The sequence below is a fragment of the Parambassis ranga genome, chromosome 9 (assembly GCF_900634625.1).
Source record: "Parambassis ranga chromosome 9, fParRan2.1, whole genome shotgun sequence".
In the NCBI taxonomy this organism is placed as follows: domain Eukaryota; kingdom Metazoa; phylum Chordata; class Actinopteri; family Ambassidae; genus Parambassis; species Parambassis ranga.
This window is the reverse complement of record NC_041030.1, coordinates 15,774,349-15,796,379: the sequence shown is the minus strand read 5'-3', so window position 1 is coordinate 15,796,379 and position 22,031 is coordinate 15,774,349. Positions and strand designations below refer to the sequence as shown.

General features: G+C 41.7%; 3 protein-coding genes across 3 annotated transcripts; all 3 read left to right on the top strand.

Moving 5' to 3' along the window:
• Positions 1–854: 854 nt before the first annotated feature.
• Positions 855–11,565, top strand: spef2 (sperm flagellar 2). The gene is made up of 37 exons (XM_028413977.1): positions 855–1,014; positions 1,293–1,395; positions 1,473–1,725; positions 1,906–2,076; positions 2,218–2,349; positions 2,441–2,511; positions 2,617–2,812; positions 2,976–3,164; positions 4,146–4,336; positions 4,803–4,974; positions 5,115–5,334; positions 5,427–5,497; positions 5,620–5,680; positions 5,765–5,799; positions 5,905–5,984; positions 6,070–6,317; positions 6,419–6,479; positions 6,563–6,717; positions 6,992–7,131; positions 7,309–7,436; positions 7,531–7,669; positions 7,753–7,890; positions 8,011–8,156; positions 8,341–8,419; positions 8,606–8,665; positions 8,759–8,888; positions 8,965–9,090; positions 9,198–9,336; positions 9,432–9,504; positions 9,601–9,745; positions 9,835–9,896; positions 10,039–10,221; positions 10,392–10,484; positions 10,656–10,829; positions 10,924–11,133; positions 11,237–11,359; positions 11,506–11,565. Exons 1-37 carry the CDS (start codon positions 957–959, stop codon positions 11,563–11,565), a joined length of 4,815 nt encoding a protein of 1,604 aa, XP_028269778.1. The 5' UTR covers positions 855–956.
• Positions 11,566–14,369: 2,804 nt separating this feature from the next.
• On the top strand, positions 14,370–16,940 carry LOC114441177 (UDP-glucuronosyltransferase 3A1-like). The gene is made up of 9 exons (XM_028413976.1): positions 14,370–14,612; positions 14,698–14,818; positions 14,895–15,058; positions 15,148–15,312; positions 15,645–15,853; positions 15,963–16,108; positions 16,197–16,282; positions 16,371–16,590; positions 16,673–16,940. The coding sequence occupies exons 1-9, from the start codon at positions 14,579–14,581 to the stop codon at positions 16,938–16,940; spliced, it is 1,413 nt and encodes a 470-aa protein (XP_028269777.1). The 5' UTR covers positions 14,370–14,578.
• A 1,815-nt stretch (positions 16,941–18,755) lies between these two features.
• pdxp (pyridoxal (pyridoxine, vitamin B6) phosphatase) lies at positions 18,756–21,976 on the top strand. Its single transcript, XM_028415170.1, has 2 exons — positions 18,756–19,543; positions 20,475–21,976. The coding sequence occupies exons 1-2, from the start codon at positions 18,946–18,948 to the stop codon at positions 20,819–20,821; spliced, it is 945 nt and encodes a 314-aa protein (XP_028270971.1). The 5' UTR covers positions 18,756–18,945; the 3' UTR covers positions 20,822–21,976.
• Positions 21,977–22,031: the final 55 nt, after the last annotated feature.

Genomic DNA, 22,031 nt, shown 5'->3' with positions numbered 1-22,031 from the left:
TCTTGCTTTTCCTTAGATTAGCATGCTTTGCCTCCTTGTCACTGCAGTGTTGCTTTGCCAGAGACAGTATAAGTAGGGCCAGACTACTCACCATGCTCATGCGCTAACTGCTGACGTGCTATTACTATTGCTATTTTCAATCCATATTTTTAATCAGGACCTGTGTTCACTTTCTCAGTTTTGTAGTTTAAGTAGTGTGAACTTGCTGCCTCGCACATCTTCATCTCTGGCCCTTAGATGTTTTTGTGAGATCAATGCATGCTGTGTAACCTGTGACTACAAAACAGTGGCTCATAACCCTTTTTAACTCCCAAGTTTATGTTAACCTATGGCTTTAAAACACTGACTAATGTTGTGCATGCCGACATGTCTGAAGTATTATGCATCTGAAAAAAATGCCTTAAATTCTACCAATGCTTTAAAAGTCACATTTTATTTTGCAGATTCTTTTATTATCAGTCTGGGTGACCACTAAAACCTCTGTCATGCTACTTGTTTGTAAGCAATAAAGTGATTGTCTGGCCACTTAAAAATGTGTCCATGTTGTATATCATTTAAAAGCTGCTTCCATTTGCAATAATCAATGTGCCACTATATGATTTTTTTTAGTCCATTATAAGCTACTGTTGTTGTAATTAGTTATGCAGCCAGCAAGTGTTGCTAAAACACAGTGGTCCCTGCTGACCTCCTCGTGTATTACACAAAACAGCTTCTGGATCGGTTTGCAGTCATTACATCGTCATTTTTCTACGTGGGTGTTAAAATTAAAACCGATCCAGGACACGCTTAGTCCGCCCGCTCCTCTGAGAGGTAATCGTGTTGACATGTTACCATGACAACAGTGCACCATCGGGACCATCTTCCTTGCCTATTTTCAGCAGCTGTAGGTGGGCTCTGGGTAAAATTTGTTGGTGTAGCTACTGTTTGAGTAGAATTGATCAACTTATAGAAGGACAATGACGGATATACTGTGTAGGTGGCTGAACCACGATCTCCAGCTGTCTAAAGCTGTCGGTAAGTGTGGTGAACATTGTAGCATTTTTAGCTAGTGCCTGTTAGCTTAATTAAGCTAACACTAACGCTGTGTTTGTTTAGCTACTGTAAAAAAACTGATACTGTAAGCTCGTCATTATTGAAATAATACGGTTATTTACACGTTGAAAGAGACAAAGTATTTTTGCATGTTTGGAACCAGTTAACGACTTATTCTAGATATGTTTGAAAACGTACAGTGGCATTTAAATAAACCACAGTTGTCTGTTCCATAAATGATTGTGTGCTCTTCCTCCCAGACCCAAGCAGCTTTGCCAAGGATTTCTCCACTGGTTACCTAATTGGGGAGGTTCTGCAAAAATACCAGCTTCAGAACGATTTCAGTATATTTACGAAGAAAGAGTAAGTTTCTCCTAACTTTCTCTTCCTGCTTTACGTTTTGTGTTCATAATGATAACTTTACTTTTTTTTCGTCATAGCACCTCCGTCTCCAAGCTGAATAACTTCACCCGCCTTCAGCCTACTCTCCGGCTTCTGGGGATCTCCTTTGACATAAACACGGCCCAAGACCTGATGCAGGAGAAGCAAGGCGTTGCCACTCGCCTCCTTTACCAACTCTACATCTCCCTTGAAAAGAAGAAGAAAGCAGACATCGGCGGGACGATGATGGAAATCATGCAGCCTGCAGCCAGTGCAAGTCTGCACAAAAAGGAGCTGGAGAGTTTCTCTGATGTAAGGGATATTTGGGCCATGTTTAGATAGATAGATAGATAGATAGATAGATAGATAGATAGATAGATAGATAGATAGTATTATGTATGTACTGTAGGTACACAGATGCATGATAAATAACGGCTTGACTGTCTTTTAGCGTGTATTTTTGAATTTTCAAGTCTCTTTCATATCATACAGCGACTGCATCAAGTGGTGAAACGTGAGGCCGAGCTGAAGCTGCAGAAAATTTCTCAGCGCTATGAGGAGAAATACCTGCAACTGAATGAAAAGCCTGTGCCGACCAATCCCATCCAGCAAGAGAAAATCCCCAAAGTCCAGGATTCAAAACGATTCAAGAGTAATGAGAAGGTACTGAAGAACCCACAATACAAGTATACTCAGTCAACATTACTATTATTCTGTAACTGTATAATGCTTAGTGAAATGTCTTTAACACTTGCTTGTTGAAGTTCATGCAATGACAATGCTGCACTTGGGTGTATGTTGCAGCTGCAGGTGAATCGCCAGAAGCTTGGCTTAATGTATCAGCCAGCCGCTATTATCCAGCTGCCGAAGCCACCTCCTTACACCTCAAAGCTCAACCTAAAAAAGAGACAGCTGCGCAAGGAGCAGCAAGCAAAGGTGTGATCAAGATGAAGTAATGCTCTGACTAACCCACAGAGGGAAGTTTGTTTTACCGTTTGCTTACACTGATTGCACTTTTGTCATACAGATAATCCAGACAGAAATAGCCCAGTTTGAGACAAAGAAGAAGAAACTGGTTACATCTGTATTCTCTTCAAGGTGAGAAAAAAGGAAACATCCACTAAATTAATATTCTATTTGAACTGTACTGTAATGTTTAAACATTTGTGGTGTCCATTACTTACATGATTTGAATCTTCTTAGTTCTAGTGGTCTCGCCTTCCCTAACCAAGGCAACGATAACCCTGAAAGTGAGAAGAAGTTAATATTACGCTCCAACAGCAAGTACATACAGGAGATCAGGCAGAGGCTGAAGGAAAATGCTGCAGCCTGTGAGCAGAGAGAGAAAAGATTGGACAGATTCCTGGTGGAGCAGCTGAAAGCCCATGAAGCTCAAGAGGTGAATCCTTTCATGGACAGATATTAAAATACCTTATTTAGTTCATCTAAATACATGCTAATTTAGTATGGTCTGTTTCTTCATCGTTCTCCTTAACCATATTTAGAATATGTCTAAATAAATCGTACAAAATCTGACGTCATTTTAACCCTCCACGTTTCAGGAGGCACGGCGAGATGAGCAGCTGGTGAAGCGTCTGACACGTCAGACTCTGCAGGAGCAGCGCTTGGCAGCTCAGCTTCTCCAGATTCGTATGCAGAAGGATGTGATTCGGCAGAATCGCCTGTTCAGAGAACAGCAGTACCAGCAGCAGAGAGAGAAGGACTTCAAGGAAGCCCTGGACAGGGAGGCGGTGAGATTGGATATATAAAGAAGAAGAATAATCCTCTCTGTACTTGCTTTGCATTAGGCTTTGTCAGTGGTAGGATATGTAATATTGTAGCTATAGAAAGGAAAGGACAATTTGTATTGGAATTATAGAGAAAAGAAGGGACACTTTAAATTGCTGATTTACTGTGATCAGAGGTCAGTGTTATTCAGTTTTAAAGGATACTTATATTATAAAAAGGGTAATATATTACTTATATTACCCTTTTTGTAGTCAAGAAATCCAATCAAGAGATGATCATCAATTGTAATTGTCGTACAGGTTCAGAAAGTGAAATTCTGCTGTTATTTTCCATTTACACAAAATGAGAATAACCATTTTAGACTATGATTAATGGAGATTCTTAATGATTAGATGTGCATCAAACATGGGTATGATTGAATCTATATATTTCTACTGTTAAAGGTAGGGTAGGAGATTTCCTTCTGATGCACTTTTTGTTAAATAAGCGTAACTTCTCTTTACAATCCGAAAGCAACCGATTAGTTCGGCAGTTTCGCTTTAAAGCGAAGAATATTAATCATCTGTGGAAGCTATAAAACGCTAAAAACATCAGCCAATCCTATGAGGTGCCCCTGCACGTATAGTTGGCTGGTTGTCACTCTCTTCCTGCTTTGCACACATCAGAGAGGTACGTGATGGCCGAAGTCACAGACTGGTTGGGAGGCGTGGCTTCGGGGTGAGCTCCGAGAGAAAGTGGCGTGTGTTTACTTTCAAAATCTGGCTGACTCTCACTGAGTTTTCAAGATCTCCTACCCTACCTTTAAGGTCATCTATGAAGGTGCTTGTGATTAAGATCCACTTTTCTCTTCCTCTCTCTTGCTTGGTGATGGGCTTTTCATAATAAATGGCATATGTACCTTTAACAGAGATGATTTCTGGAACATTCATGTCATGCTCTCTCTGCTCATCCCCCACCCCCCTCCCCACTGGGACCTGGTACAGGCTATGGTTCAGCAGGCTAAGTTGGAGCGTGCAGAGGAGCTCAGAAAACAGTCTGAATTCTGTAGCAGGGTTGCTGCTGAGCGAGCTCAAAGCAGATATGAGAAGCACTTTAAGATCTGCAGGGACAGTTTGAAGCAGATAGTGGACTTGGCAACCAAGGTTGGAGAATATCGACTGCTCACTGCTGAAAAGTACGTAACCTTTGAAGTTTGCAGGAGAAACATGCAGATTGTATTTGGGTATCTTTTGGTAGTGTTATTAACTGGATGTAGATATTTTTATTTTACAGTCAAATTCTGGGCTATGTCTGCTTATGTATTTATTTATATATGAACAACGTTTGCATTTAGAGTAAAAATTGGTGTCTTTTAAAAGAAACAGCACAAAAAAATAACAATTATAAGAAGAGGACTGACTCAAAGCGTATATGTGATGTTGTGGTAGACATAAAAAACATTGCAGTGAACTGCAAATTTTGATGTGACCTTAAAATCTGTAAACAAACAAACAAAAAACAATATTGGAAACATTGTCAAATAAAATCAGTAGTTGTCAATATTTCTGTCTACTTCTTCTCATGATACAAAACCAGTTACACCACCAACACAACTACGGTCAATATGCACCTTATTTGATCTTTTCTGTTGTTATGTCCAGTTTGATTCCAGAGAAGCTGATGAGAGAGTGGAAGGAGCTGGTGCTCAGAGGTCTGCCTCTCTATGAGCCAGTAAAGGGCCACCAGCCCGACAATGAGTTCTCTGCCACACTAGACCCCATAGAGCTTAAGAAGCTGGAGATACTCAACAACCAGGACTATGATGAATACACTGTGAGTTTGACAGGAGTGCAGCGTGTTTTTAAATCACGTTTGAATGCATGTGTGCCAAAGAACAACCAAGTTTTATTTATTTACGGTAAACAGAAGCCCCATGCTGTCTGAATACTGAGGATCCTTTTTGTGTTTGTCAGAATATGATAGGCGAGTGGGAATGGCAAGAGAAAGAAGGAGAGATGAGATTACCTCTGACCAACAACAACATCCTTGGACATGTTGTCCAGCGAATGAGGAACATTGCTCATCCACCCATCAAACCATCCACACCACTGTTTCCTCAGTTCACCATCAAGGCCTGTGTCCTGGGCAAGTTTTGCTCTGGCAAGACCACCTGCCTGGCCAAGATAGCTGAAGGCACGCTGTTCCAACCCAAACACGGTGTCATGTCTCTCAGATATGTCCGTTTTAAAAATGATATACCAACTAGTATATGTTTTCTACTTCAGCACACAGCATCCATGTATTATCGACTGAGACACTAATAGAGGAGGCAATAAATGCATACAAGAACGAAGAGGTTAGTCAGACACAGTACAGCTAAAATCAAAAAAATTTGAAAAGTGGTGGAGTCATGACCTCTGTCAGTGATGCTAATCATTTCATTATTCATTACTACCTTTTTCTGGACAAATTAAACAGGTCACAGAGCAGCAGGGAGAGAAAGACGATGAGCTCACATCGTCCACATCACTGACATCTGGTGGGTTACTGAAGCCAGTATAATTCAGTTATAATACAGTATCTCATACAGCTGTGATATCACTTATAATTGTACTTTTTTCAGATCTTAAAGTGGAAAGTAAACACTGTAATTCAAAAGTAAGTGTAACCTGCACACAGCTTGCTGATTTGCTGATTAATAGATTTTGGAATGTGATGATTTTGTGTGTACCTATGTTTTTGCTTATATGTATGCCCTTCCAGCTTTCTACTCGTGCCACACTGGAAGCAGGTGCAATCATCCCTGATGAAGTGTTAGTGGACATTATAGTAGAGGCAATCCGGTGAGCACACAACATGTCAGCTATCAACTGTAAGCTCACAGATCAGTTCTAATATCAGTAAAATAATTGTGTGTGTCCTGACTAGTCGTGTTCCAGCTGGGTCAGGTTGGATCCTGGATGGCTTTCCTTTGGATATCACCCAGGCTCTCCTACTAGTAAAAGCCCTGGGTGGGTGTGTGGATGAAGAGAACGTAGGTGTGAGTAGCAGGACAAACCTTGCTCCTGACCCAGATCCACCCTCACCGCCACCACCTCCAGCACCCGTGCTGGACTTGGCTCTGTTGCTGGATGTCAGCGATGAGTGTGTGGTCAGACGTGCGTTCAGTCACCACGGTACGTTACACTGATGGGATTTTAATGCTGCTGATCTGCATGTGTAGATACAAGTTTATTGTTGTGTTCATGTGGGTTTATTGCTGCCATACCTCTTGTAGATACAGATGCAGATGCTGCCTCCCATCACAAGACCTTGTACCAGGCACAATCTGAACCCAGGTAAAAAAAAGACAATATAAATAATATGTTACTTTTTCTGTATGACAGAGCTTCTTCTATCTAATATAATTTCTCTTCTCAAGAATCTCAGCATTTCAGGATACCTGGCCAAAATTAGATGAATGGTTTCGGGAAAAGCAAAAAATTTTAGTTCATGTTGACGCAGACGTGGATTGTGGAGAGCTTTATAGTCGTGTGGAGTCTATCCTGCACCAGGTCATGCTGGAAAGACAGGCAGGTAAGTCATGTATTACCGTAAGTATTAATATTTATAGACTCTTTTATGTTCTGGTTGTACTTAATGTCTTAGTTTTTTCCATGTGGTTAGGAAAAAGTCTTGGTTTTTCAAGTGCCTACATATCATTCCTGTTGGGATAAACATAATATTTATTTACAGTATTACAAAATAGTCCCTCTTTTATCAGCTCTTGTCACACCTCCTGTTGAAGATGTAGTGCTACACAGTGTGATAGTTCTAGAGTCTTCCTCTTTCACCCTACCTCCACCTGTAGACCAACCTCTAGACCTCGGTGATGATGCCCTGGGCCCTGCAGTGACTTCCTCCATCCTCAAGGAGGAGAAGGTCCAAAGAGTGACATCGTCTAGCCGTCGTTCATCCACCTCCGCCTATGTGGATAACCCACTTCCTCCAGTAAGACTCTCCTGTTTAGATTTTTTTTGCACACATGATGCAAAATTCAGATTACCTCCTACAGGATTTAATCTGTGTGTCTGAATATGTGTGTCACACTTGTTTTGTTACCATGTCTTCAGTCCTCTCACGCACCCTGCTTTGTCCATGTCTTTTTCTCCCTGTGTATCTCTGTAGGAGATTTCAGAGTGCCTTTGCTCATACTGGGACACAGTGTGTGATTCATATGTCAACAATGTAAAGGCAGTGATGCAGCAGCTCCGCTCTCACCGTGCATATTTTAACCATCACCTGTTCAACATCAGGTATCAGTGTGGTATAAGTGTGTTCAATGTGCAGGACGTATTATAAATAGTAAGAAAATCGTAAACATTATCACCTGTTTCTTTGTGTTTGTAGTGAGGTGTATAGACATTACTTGGGACGTCCAGACTTGAAGCAGGAGTTAGTATCTCAGTGGCAGAAGCACTTCAACAGCATACCTGATAATATGAGAGACAACGAGGAGGCCAAAGCAGAGCTACATACGAGACTGGATGTGAGAGAGATGCAGAACATGTGTTCCTAAACAGATCAGGAAACGATGGTTTTAGTTGTCTAGCTGTGCCAATCTGTGTGCAGGAACTGTGTGAACGTTTATGGGATATTGTTGACAAGCGTAAAGCGGAGGATGAGGAAGAGAGGGCTGCGCTCATCAGCGATGGCTGGTTGGAAGAAAACATTGCTGTCCTTACCAACCACCACTCTGAGCTTATGCAGGTATGTTTTTGGCTGAGCAAACATTGATTTCATGTTCATGATATTTATATTGCAGTATAGGCACTCCTGTGTCTTACTTGGACTTAATAATTCTATAATCTAATTTTTAATGCTGCATAGGTGGAGTTGAACCGTTTCCAGGAAACACACTCTATTCTCAGGGTGTACTATGTGAACATGTACAAACACAGGCTGTCTAAACCAACGTCTAGATTTGAATATTTCCCCCTACTGGAGACCTCAGGAATCATGGATCAGGATGGGAGGCAAGCTATTTGAAACAAATGAGTCATGCAAATATAGGATGACAAAATGAAAGAACAAAATTGTGAATTTCCTATGGACAATGAGTGCAGAAAATTATTTATTTTTGCTTCATCAATAGTTACCCTTTAGACACAATTACTGCACACAGTAATTCAGACATAAACAATTCCCTCTCTCCTTTAGTACACCACTCTTCATACATCCTGAAACCACAGAAGGGACGTCCAAGACAAACGGCCAGTATCTAACAGAAGCTGTTAAGGTCAGTTTCCTTGTCCATCTTTATGTAACTTTAATATTTAAGTCATTTTTCTGGGTCTATAAATGATTCATGTACATCCTTTTTAGAGAGACTTTTGTAAAGTTTTACCTCAAATCAAACTGACACATTAAGACAGTAATAAATGTCTTAGTAGCACATTTTGACCTTTTGCATTCTTTACTCCAGCCACCGCATGAGAAACTGATCACTGACTGTGAACTGGCACTTGCAGCTATCAGCAAAATGGTAATTCTGCATGTATTTGTAAGAGTTGCATGAGCCTGTCATGGAGGTATATGGTTTAAATTCTTCATTCCTAACTGGTGAGGGTTATTGTAGGTATCAGAAGAATCCCACCAGAGGGAGACAAAGGAGCTAAAAGAGAAACAGGAAGAGCCGGAGATAAACGAGCAGCCCCCCGCAATTGCAAGTAAATCCAACGGAAAACAGTCATTAAAAAAACAGCAAGGTTTGTGTCTTGCTGAGTATTAAGACAACCTGAGTACCGCTTTCTACCATGCATCGTTTGTAATCTGTTTCCTCAGCTCTATCCACCCCTCCTCTGCCTCCCAGCCCTTCACCCCCTGAGGAGAAACACCAAGAGCAAACTCATAATCCACCAGTTACAAATAAAATATATAAAGAATTTGCAGTTGCAATGAAACACGAAGGTATGCACATACACATTAACTCACTAGAGATAAATGGATGTTGGTCTATGTTGGTCTCAAAATCTGTAAAACACATAAAATGTCTCTCTGTGTGTTCGTGTTTGTAGAAAATGCAGCAAAGGTGCGCTTTGCATTGGTGAAAGGCCACGGTCTGATGGTGTTACAGTCCCTGCAAGGCAGAGCACAACAGACCTTTAGCAACATGGAGCAGTGGTCACAAGCCCGCTATGGTGCAGAAATGAAGAGGTAGATATTTCTTACACACATGAAAGCCTAGACACATTTTTATGACACATCGCAGACGTTTGACATTTTCTCCATGCCTCTCTCCTTTTTCCTAGTATTGACCAGTTAGCCGAAGTGGTTCGACACCACATAGAGGCTGGCGCCATGCTGCAGAATGAGCTGGTGTTGGTATGAAATTACTTTTTACATGTTTTGCACCAAAAATAGTGTTCGCTCTTCTAAATTGTGATGTATGACAACATATTACCATATTCACTTCCCCAGGAATGTTCTGACTTCTATCTGAATGGAGACTTCAACATGGTGCCCCCTTTGTGTCCAGCTCCTTTGGAGAAACCCTTGTGTTCTACACCTTCCATTACTCGACCAGAGTCACTCTACCCACTGCTATACAACCATGCGCCATCAGGTGCTGACAGGGGAGACACTTTGGAATACAACTGGGTCAATTAGTTATATATTCATCCATCATTTCTGTTCCTTTCTTTCTGACTTCAGGCCTCATGCTCACTTCTGAGTTCTCCAGTTGGCTTGAAGTCCTGGTTAAAAATGAAGCACAGGTATTTTTTTACTTTATGGCTGGCCCGCTATATAGAAACTTAAAAAAAAACTAAAACAAATTCTACAGCACATTGCTCAGAAGCTCATATAATCTATACAGTCATCCAAAAGAAACCTGAAATTGTTGACTCCTGTCTCCAGGTGATGGAGATTGCCTCTTTGCTAACTGACGACCACAAGCTGATAGACTGGCGTCGATTCCTGCTCAGTGCTGCTCTCCCCTGGCCATTTCCCTCGCTAACACAGCTGCTGGACGTGCTACAACGATTCAAAGCAGCAGATGGTGGTAATGCAGGCTGTGTAAACGAGGAACAGTACCTACAGGTTAGTCCCTAACACTCATCCTGTTTTTCTGACTTTTCAGCTGTGTGCTTCTGCTCACTGTTTAATTATTGTGTTTTTAGACCTTTTTTCTACAAATAGACCTGAGCTCAAGTTGATGTTACACATTTTCAGACATATATTGTATATTTTATTGTGTGTTGTCTTAACAGACAGAGTTGTGGTTTTCCACTGAGACGGTCCTGGCTGTTTCTGAAGACCCCACTGAGCCAGTACCTCATAACCGTCTTGCTGACCTAAGGAAGGTAACTGCTGATAATTCCTGATAATTTTAGTTAAGTTCAGTTTCAGTAAAACAACATGAACAAAATGCTTTTTTGGGATATTTTGGCACCAACTGGTCATTGTATTGTGTAGCTTTGTGTTCACACTGTACTCCAGATGTTTTAACAGCAATATGTGTTTTCTTGTCCTAGTTCTTTTTCCAGTTGTTTGCAGACCACTCCATCTCTCCTCCTCGAGTAGATTATGTGTCCATGCTGCTGTACTTTGCAGCCGACCCCAACCCAAGACAGGGTTTCATAAGAGCACTTAGCATAGTGCTGGGACAACATCTCGAACACTCCTCCTCACTGGACAATTTTGTGAAGGTAATATATACACAGAATAGTGTAAGTGCACCATTTAATGACTGATTGCTTTGGAATGAAACATGTATGTATTATTATTGTGTTGTCTCTTAAGTCTATGCCCAGAATAGTGGAGGCTCTAGAGCTCACCTCTACCGAACTTGATGGAGCCTACGAAGAAGAAGAAACTCCATCAGACAGTTCTTCCGGTGGGCAGGGAGTCACCATTCCTGCTCTCCTTGCTGTCATTTGCCACGAAACCAGCAAGATGAAAGACAACTGTCTCCTTCCTCCAGGCTGTCCAAGTCAGGAGGAGAACACTGAGGTACAGTATACTGCTATGATATGAAAGTTCAATTATTATTTTTAGGATAGAATCTATGGCTTTTATTTAAAAGTCTTCTCAGTTTAGTTCTACCTCCTTCTAGGACTTGGCGCAGGTATTCAGAGAACTGGGATACAATCCTGAGGACTGCGTCCCCTTCTCTATTCTGTCTCAGCATCCTTTAATCCAACACTTTATGGAGACCTCAACACACTTCCAGCTTGTAGTAAGTTATGTGAATTGTTCCTTCTGGCTTGATGATAATTTAGATTATATATATATATAAATATTATTATTGTTAGCATGAGGTTTCACTTCCATATCTCTCTCTCTCTCCCTCCCTGCCATTTGCATCTTTCCTTTGTCTCTCAGGATATTCATAGAGTTCTACTCCCCCTTCAGGATGGAGGAGACAGTTTGACACTTTTCTAAAGGATAAGATAAGATACAGTGCCTATACATACAGCAGAGGTGGGAGTAGGTCACTCATGTGCAAGTCATAACCTTCAAGTCTCAAGCAAGTCAAGTCATACAAAAATCTAATGGTCTTCAAATTAAAATGCTCACAATGGCATGTTTAAAAGAAAAAAAAATATTGCCTAAAAATATTGACTTTAGGATACATTTATGTTAACAAAATAAATATTCTTCACTGACTCACGTAATAATGCAATAATAGCTTGATATGTTCATATTACATATTCAAATTAAACATTTACAAATCTGATTGCATGCATGTGATTATTAACCCATTGGCTGTATAGAATTGTATTCAGTCATCAGCGGTGTTCAGTTTTCAATTGAAATGCTGTGTTTCGACTGAGCCAAAAGTCCAAATGCATCATTTTATATTAAAAACATTCCAGTTCACTACCTGTTACCCCGGAAACCATAGCATCATTTCAAACTGGAGTTCCTGGCAAACATTCTCGTCACTGTTTATTGAACATATAATGATGTATAAATAAGCATAGCGTTTGTTTTACATCATTATATGTTCAATAAACAGTGACGATAGTGCTACTGGTCACTAGTGTTAACAAAATGTATCCTTTAGGTATCTTTCAAATATCAGTGTGTATTGTAAATATCTAGAAACATGTGACTACAAATATCCCCAGAAACAGTCCTGATGCTCAATGCATCTTCACCCTATGTCATATTTAGAGAGAGAAACAGCCGTTAGCACGTTCCTCTGTCCAGCTACCTTTGCTTAGCTGGATATCTGGACGTCCTCATGCAGAGCCATTGCTGGACACTATAGGGGCCCTATAGGCAAGAAGGTACCACTGGGGCCCTACGGGCTACTAGATTCTTTGGAAATGCCACCCCAAGCACAAAGACATGTATAGTGATGATTATATAAGCGACCATTTTATTTAAATAAATAATAATATATTATCTTAAGGAAATATAAAAACTTTGTATAACACAATCAAAATATATCATAGAAATATGGACACAATCAAAGATATGGCAATCAGTATTGTCATCAATGAAGTTTGGCCACAGTGCAGGATCATCACTGAGAACTGGACAACTTAGAACCTTCCTTTGTTACCAAGTCAGGTGCTGGAGTTGTAGAGGAAGGAGTGGAGGCTCTGAGGTATTTGACTGCTGGCTGGGACGTCCTCTGGAGTTTCCTCACAGGGCTCCACATGACCTGTGTTGTATAAGACCATAATGATCAGCCTGATAATTAACAATGTAAATAATCCAGATTATTCATAATGCACATACCTTCATCTATGGAGGTTGTGGCATTTTAGTGAGGAGACACATAGAGGTGTTTAAGCACAGCACCTGATGAAAAACAAATTAATAAAAAATGCCATAAATTAACACAACTATATGACAATAATTGACTAACTAGCTTGTTATTTACAGAGAAATACTTAAACATTAATAAACACTACATAAACTAATTATATAGAGCAGGTTGTGGTTTAGAGGTCATTAACTATGAGCAGTATGTCCAACTGTCTCTCCTTTATTAATGATAATATTCTTTGGTCATTTTATGTATTTTCATAACTTTTTTGTTTGAAAAATTTCATTGGTGAATAAATACATTTGCAAATATTATGTAGAAGTGACACTAACTGGTGAAAGCAGGAATGACAACATGTTTAAAATGACAACAATAACATGAGCACTGACCCCTCTGGCTCTCTCTTCTCCCTGATACACTCCAGCAGTTTTTCTGACTCACTTGTTTTTCTAATGACCTCTCTAACACAGAAAAGCACCGGTTGCGGTTACAATGAGCACATTGTCCAGAATAACCTACATGTCAAGCCTGACTTGCCAGTCACTGGCTGCCAGGCCACCCTCAAAGCCAGTTCGCAGTTCATTCAGCGCTGATGTGTTATGGTAGCTGCTCTGGTAAGCAGTCACTAAAACCTGCCAATCAATTAATGTGCGTGCGGTTAAGACAAAAAAGGATCTTTTTTTAAAAAAAAAAAGTTAAAAAGTTAATTTTAAAAAATGTGTTGTAATGACATCAGCATTCTAAATTAACTGCTGGGATCCCAGCTGATAGTTTTGTTCATTATTATTAAATAGTTTAGTAGAAATAGTAGAAATCTGGTGGTGAATCCTGTCTCTCATTATCACCTTTCTATTTGTCTGATTTGGTACTTTGAGGGCCTAGGGAACCCCTCATCCCCCTGTCCCACCACCCTTTCTCTCCTCCCCTCCCTCAGGGAGGGAGCCACTCACATGTGTCATATAGACACAATCATACTCACAGACTTGCATCCAAAAGTTCTACAATGATAAGGAAAGCATCAGCACCTTTTTAATCTGTTGCAAGAAAAGCCACACTGGGCGGATTTTAAATACATCAAATAAGGATTCCTCTGGGAATTTGACACTGCAGACTGTATCAGAGACAACTCTACCTTTGGCTCTGGCATTAAGATCAAAAAGAAGAAATTCGGGATGTGATTTTTTTCCTCATATTTTTTTATGCTGAAATATTTTGTGGTGCAGCTTTTCCCCCCGGATCACACTATTTAAGGAGCCGTCACTGGATCTAACTTTATCGCTGTACTACAGAGTTAAAAGTATCATTTTTCTAACAAAGAGTTGCTGCTCTGGCAGGAAGGCTTTCATTATAGTTTATTTTTGAATCAGATGAGGAGAGCTTTGGCTGCAGGTCAGTGCATGGTACTCTAATAACAGCATGGGGATTGTATTTTGGATGTTTTCTTCTCTGGCTCTTCCAGTGCTTCAGTCTGCCAAGATCCTGACTGTCTGTCTGATTGGTGAGTGGTGGAGTGAAGATCGCTATAAATAGCTGAAGATTGTTGTTAATAGCTGTAATTGAGAATTTAAATTTAATGGTTTTGGAAACAATGTCATCTTGCCGACAGGAGGAAGCCACTATTTGTTATTTGATGAAATCTCTCATAGCTTACACCAGCATGGCCACGATGTCCGCATGCTTCTGCAGCTGGGCAACCCTGTTATTACAGGTATATATCCACATCATACCAAAATATTGGCTGATTTGTTCACTGAAATTTTCCAGGTAATGACAGCACATTTGTTCCTTCCAAGGTTTTTCCTACACAGGTCGTGCAAACAGTTACAAGACAAGCACCTGGTCCTTAGGAGAAAAATACATCAAAGAATATAATGGCTGGTTTCTGGAGCAACAAACACAGTTTTTACTGGGAAGGTATCAAACAGCATTTAGAGACAAAGCAGGAGCAGTTTGTCCCTTTTTGAAACATTTTCTCTCTTCCTCCATTCAGGGATAACTTTCATGGTTTTCTAAACTTCATGGGGCACCTGTCCTTCCAGTGTGACAAACTGCTAGGAGACAAAGAGATGATAAATTTCCTCCAGAGGGAACGTTATGACATCACCATCCTTGATGCTTTCAACCCCTGCTCCTTCATCCTAGCACAAAAACTTGGTATAAAGCTGCTGTTCATTTTTGGTTTAGTACATAATCAGATATTTGATTATTGATATTTAACACACTTAACTCTCAATTTACTCCAGGTGTCCGCTATGTAGCTTTCTTTCCTGGCACTCTGAACGGTCCCCTGTCCATCGCTCTTCCCAGCCCAGTCTCCTATATTCCAGTCTTTGGCTCTCAGCTGTCTGACCACATGAACCTCTGGGCTCGTGCAAAGAACCTTTTTTATTCTGTCTTGGCTCCTGTAGGTAAGAATATTGTTACACAACGGTACTATCTGGGTTGTTTATGTTTTTATTGCACACTCTATTTGACATTAGTACTTATTATACTTGTTTGTATACTTGATGTAAAATAGAATTCCTTACATCCTATGTTATATTTATTGATTTTGCTAAGTGCACCATCAATTTATACTACTAACTGACTTGTTTTTGTTTTATCCATAGATATTTCAGTAAATAATTAAATATTTGATGTGCATGTGGCTGAGATCTATATATTTAGCTTGTTTGCCTGCAATCTACTCAATCAGATTGACTCCAAACAAATAATTTTGGTCTTGTGTCTTTTATCAAAGGACAGGAACTAGTATGGTCAAAGTTTAGGGAAGTCGCAGAGCGCCACCTGGAGTCAGGCTCACCTGCTGGTGGTCTGAGCAAATTACACCAGGAAGCTGACCTCTGGGCCTTCAACACTGACTTTTCACTGGAGTTCCCTCAGCCTCTTATGCCCTATACTGTGCTGGTTGGAGGTCTGCTGAACAAACCAGCAAAGCCTCTGGAGCAGGTCTCTTCTCTTGACATCATAACCAAAATATATCTGTGACACAGACTTCCAAATGAACACATCTCATTTCTGTCTCTCTTTACAATTTCCTCTGGACACACACCCTTAGGATCTCGAGTTGTGGATTTCTGGTTTTGGAGAGGCAGGTTTCATCGTTGTCACGCTGGGGTCGATGGTCTCTTCCATCTCTGTGGATCCTCTCCTCGTGGAAATGATGGCGGGGTTCTCCAGGATCACTCAGGGGGTGCTCTGGAGGTAGGATGATATCCGAGATTATAATATTTAGGTTAATGTGGAAAAATGCTTGTGGGATGTTCCTGGACATGTCGTGTTTTCCTTGCAGGTATGACTCCCAGCGATGGCCACCTCACCTAGACAGACCTCCCAATCTCAGGCTAGTGGACTGGCTGCCTATTAATGACCTGCTAGGTAGGAACACATAAAAAATATCCTATTGGTATGTATGTTTCCAACCTGTAGGGCAGACTGTTCTCACTGTTCTTTTTAATTTATCCAGGCCACAAAAAAGCACGTCTCTTCATCACCCACGGAGGTCAGAACAGCCTGCTGCAGGCAGTGTACCACGCTGTTCCTGTGCTGGGAATCCCTCTGTTTGGAGACCAGTTTGATAATGCGGTGCGGGCTGAAACGAAGGGACTTGGCCTCACCATCAGCCCTACAAACATCACCGGGGGATTGCTCAGCTCCACCATTCAGACAATCATACATGACACAAAGTATGTGGATGGAAGGCTGAGAAGCATGAACAGATGGACAGACCTCTTCTTCCTAATCATTCCTATCGTTTCCCTTTTCCAGATTCAAGTCTTCAGCTTTGACCCTGAGCAGGATCCACAGATCCCATCCTGTCCCTCCAGCACTTCGACTCGTTCAGTGGGTAGAGCACATTCTACACAGTGGAGGTGGGACTCATTTAAGGCCTGCCTCACTGGCACAACCATGGTACCAGAGATACCTATTGGACCTGGTGCTTCTTTTCTGTGTGGGGCTCCTTGGTCCTATAGGTCTGTGCTGGGCTATGTGTAGGAACAGGAACAGCAGGGAGAGTCACAAAAAAACTCAGTAGTAGCATTACGGGTTTTATAACCTCAATTCTTTGTTATTTTACCAATATGTAAACCTTTAAAATGATTCATGCTGCACTCATGCATGCGGTGCATAAATAAACAAGACATTGACTAATGCAATTTGCCTTTACATACATAAAACAAATGTGATGACAGACAACACAAACTTTATAAAATGTTTTTTTCAGAATATCCCTTTTTAATTAGTTATCAAAAAAATAAGAACAAAGAAAAGGTGTACAATATTAGCATTAAAAATGAAATAAAATAGTTTATGTAACATTGTGCTGCTTAACTCTCTTTTTTTAAATCTTGAGGGTCTGATTGCCAAGAGCCCTGTCCTCTCCCCTCGCAGCGCCAACATGTCTACCAGACATCTCATTTGTACCACAGCGCCACATTGTCCAACACCTCTCTGCTGCTTTGACCTGACTATGCTGTCTGCAGGGGTTGGCAGGCAGGAAGCATGTCCACACACACACACATACACACACACACACTGCTCTCTGATACTTTCTTTTTTGCTTGTGTGTTGTTGCATGTTTTTCAAATCGTTTGCATTTCCTTGCTTGTCTCGGCAAAGCATGTTGAGTGCAAACATGGGCTGTACCTGTAGCATGTGGTCTGTGTGTACGTGTCTGTTCTGAGCAGCGTTATGCTCTACTGGGTCTCAACCACCAGCACCACCTGCAAGCTTCAACTCTGACCCTCACACCCTTCTCTGCTGGTCTCCCTGTCCTTCCTAAACAAGACACAAAAGCGCACAACTATGTTCACGGTCAGTGCTCAAGCCACAGACTAGGCCTTGGGGGACCCTCCTACCCTCGTTTCTCTCTGTTCTGTCCTCCCTGTCCACTCTTCACATCTGTGTTGGGGGTTAGCAGGGAGGAAAATATAGATGAGCGGGGAAATAATGACCCAATTAGAACAGCTTGTTCCCTGTCCATTCAGCTGTCCGGTCCTTCATTCCTTTCCTGCATTTCATTTGTCTGTTTGTCTGGCGGTTGTGGGTGCCAGTGAGTCTTCCTCTGTCTCGCACGCAATCCGAACCAGGCAGGTCAAAGCAGCCGAAGCATGAGAGAAAAGAACCACTGGGGGGAAAACGCACCAAAGCAAAGTATAACAGAGGAGAAACGCAACCCTAGCAATACAAAAATGGAACAAACTACAATAGAAAATTCATTTATATTTAAATTTTATTACAATTCAGTGTTGCACAATTACGCCAACCAAAAAAAAGAAAAGAAAAAAAGATCAATCAAGCTTGTGATATTAATCCTAGAAGTTTTGACTTTGAAATATAAACATGTTTTACTTTTCAGTAATTATAGTGTAAAATTTTGAGCTGAATACACTGAAAATGAGAAGTAATTCCAATAGGGTCTGATATCAACCCCTTGTGAGCAGCTGAGTGATTTCCCCAGACTGTAGAGAGAGATTCATGGCATTCATGTACCGTAAAAGTTGCTGAGACGTTCAAATCTGTGTTGGAGGTTAGAGCCCCATCTAGTGACCCGAGGCGAGAAACCTCATTTAAATGGAGTCCTGTCAGCTTCCTGTATAATCAATAACTTCTGCACAAAAAATAAATAATAAATAAATAAATTAAATAATTTTTTAATTAGTTTTTAATTAGATTTTGACTTATTCTAAATATGTGTTTCTATATTTTGTAAATAATTTGAAATGGTCCATCAGCAGCCATGAGGGCGCCATTTATTTTTTGCTATTGTTGAAAGGCTTGTGACACACACGGCCCTGATTGGCTGCAGTGCTGCTCTCTGATTGGTCGGTATTGACAGCGGGGGCGTGGCCATACGTCAATGTTTATGTCGCCCGCTGTCCGTGTATGTAACTGCACCAAGGTCTCTGCAATGTGATTTCCTGACATTGATTTGTTTTTTATATCGTTTCACCCGCTGCCTTCACCACATTATGCTCCAGCCTCTGACATGCGGAGTCACTAACAGGTGAAACACGGAAGAAATCGAGGAAAAAGCCGGGATGGCAGGCGCCTTTGGCTTCAAAGGCTGCCAGAAAATTCGAGGTCCGCAGATTAGAAATCTGCTTGAGGCGAAGGACTTCTTTCTCTTCGACTGCGATGGGGTCATATGGCACGGAGAAAAGGCGATAACGGGCGCCGCGAAGGTGGTGAATTCGCTCATCCGACAAGGCAAAAACGTAGTGTTCGTCACCAACAACTGCACCAGGCCGCGGGAGAATTATGTGCACAAGTTCTACCGGCTGGGCTTCACCGACGTGATACTCGAGCAGATCTTCAGCTCGTCCTACTGCTCGGCTCTCTACCTGAGAGACGTCGTTAAGGTCTGCGGCCAGGTGTTTGTCATCGGCTGCGACGGGCTGCGCAGAGAGCTGCAGGAGGCGGGCATCCCCTGCGTGGAGGAGGCGGACGATCCGGACGCCACCATCTATGACTGTGCCCTGGCTCCGGACGTCAAGGCGGTGCTGGTGGGACACGATGACAAACTGACTTTTCTCAAACTGGCCAAAGCTTCGTGCTACCTGAGGGACCCGGACTGTCTGTTCTTGGCCACCGACAACGACCCCTGGCACCCGCTGTCAGGCGGAAGGATACTGCCAGGTATGGTGGTGATGGTGCTCTGCTTACACACACAATGCTGCTCATTGTGTTTGATTGTGTGTTTTACTGCCAACCATTGAGAGATTAGTGGGGTCCAAAGTGCACTGAAATGCATGTACATTTGTCTTGTACTGTTTATGACTGAGTGTCAGTGTTGAAAGCCAACAAAAGACTCAGCCTTTCATCTAAGGTTTAGCTGTGTTGGCCAAAAGTACAAACATCATGGTGTCCAGTGAGTGACTGCGCATGACTGCATTCTTCTCACCCTGTGCATGCTTTCATCTATTGCATCACCCTTTAGGGTCCCACTTGGCATAGTTCACACACAGGGGAGCCTGAAATCTGAGCTCATAACATATATTTAGGTTTAACCTAAACCTGTACTACCTGAAACCAGATTTGATCTAGCCAGATAAAAATGATCCATTAAAGGTGTTAAAGTCCTGGAACTTACAGGATTTAAGATACCATTGAATCATGTCATCCCTCATCTCTCTCTCTCTAATATTTCCTTACAAAACAAATAAGACAAATGAATGCAGGACTTACCTGAATGGGGTGCTACCCCGCCTCTGACCCATGGATAGCTGGGATAGGCTCCAGCCCCCCCCCCCCCCCCCCCCCCCCCAAAATGGGTTTAGAAGATGGATGGATGGATGGATGGAGTGTGCGTGTTATATAAAAGTACACCCAATTAGACCATAAATCATCTGACCCAGTCATTCAGGAACTCAGGAATGGCAAGACTGTGGGGCAGTTAACCCTTTTGCTATTTTTTCTGGGCTGTAACATATAAAACTAATCTCCCAGTACTTAAACCAGCAGTCACTGTAAATGAGAGACACTCAGGGAGCTACTTTATCCTATACCTTCATTATCAGAGACATGTTTTCAGTAAATTAACCACGCTCTTATTTTCACCCCATGGCAGGTTCTGGGTCCCTCACTGCAGCTCTGGAAGTGGCCTCTGGCCGCAAGGCCACTGTGATTGGCAAACCAAGCCGCTTCATGTTTGAATGCATCTCTAGTCAGTTCAGGGGCGTGGATCCTGCCCAGTGCCTGATGGTCGGGGACCGCCTGGAGACAGACATGCTGTTCGGGTCCAACTGCGGCCTGGACACCATGCTCACCCTTACTGGCGTGTCCCAGATCGAGGAGGCCCAGGAGTACAGGAATAGTGACCTGACCACCAACCACAGCCTGGTGCCTGACTACGTGGTCGACACCATCGCTGATTTCTTACCTGCTTTCGAGGAACTGGATGAACAGAGCAACTGATAAGTCCTGTTTCGCCTCCTGTACGGAGCACAAATTGCTTCTACTACATTTCAAGTGCAATGTTGAGCCTGGCGTTTGCAAAGAAACAAAAAAAAAGTTCCAATCCACGTTTATTCCTAAATAACAAGATGCTGTGTATGTTGTGACCAAGATTCGTTGTAGGACAAATATTCTCCAGTAAATTAACCCCAGTAATCCAGTGCATACCTCAATGTTTCTTCTAGTGTTGTGCCCATTTGTGACTTGACGGTTTCTTGTTGCTGTAAGTGTTTATATTAATATGAATATACTGCACCTTCTCGTTCTTAGATCGTGTTTGGGTTTTAAACATACAGAGGTATTTTTGTAAAAGCCATGAATTGTTCCGGATTCATGAGTTTAAGAGCTGGTTGTTGATTTTTATTTCTTTTTTCTTTTGCCAAATGGCACACACACATGTATCCATGGTGCAGGTTTCTTTCCTCCAAAGTGTTTGCCTGGATGTCCCCTTCTCCTTAACGAGTACATGGACAAGGGGAGAAAATAAACACAGCTCCGGTAGTGACTAACCTGACAATCTGCCAGTCAGACAGGTGAGGCCTTTCTGTCATGTCTGTACTACTTGTGCCACTAAACAGCTTACTGACACTCATAGATAGAAATCCAGTAACATATTTATGATGGTGGCGAGTCATGCTGCGCTGTTGTGAAAATTCAGTGTTGTCAGTGTTTACCATATAGAGCATGCCGGCAACGGATCAACAATAAATACCTTGAAATGTAAGTTTTGGTCATTTGTTAAGGACAGAGATGGCAAGTTCTTATCTCCTGCTTGTTTTCTGGGGTCTGCATGTAGACATCAAGCATGATAAGAACACCACAATCAAAATACAATATTCTTTTAATCACTTCAATGCAGTGGTTGAACATATGAATGCGACACCATTCAGTCAGTTTACTGCAGTGCAAAGGATTCTCTTCAATGTACCAGAGCTCCCTGCTTGAATCCCGAGTATGGCAGTACTGGCAGGTGAAGCTCAAACAAAATTAGATAACAAAATTAACTTATCAGATCATCAGATGAGCTGGAAGTTTTTTTTTAACTGAGGTTTATCAAGATCAGGAATCTGTAAGGGAATATCTCCCACTGCTAGTACAGTAAATAAATGGAAAAACTGAGGAGCTACTGTTGTTTTGCAGTGTGTATTGCAGTGAAAATGTCCCTTAGTAT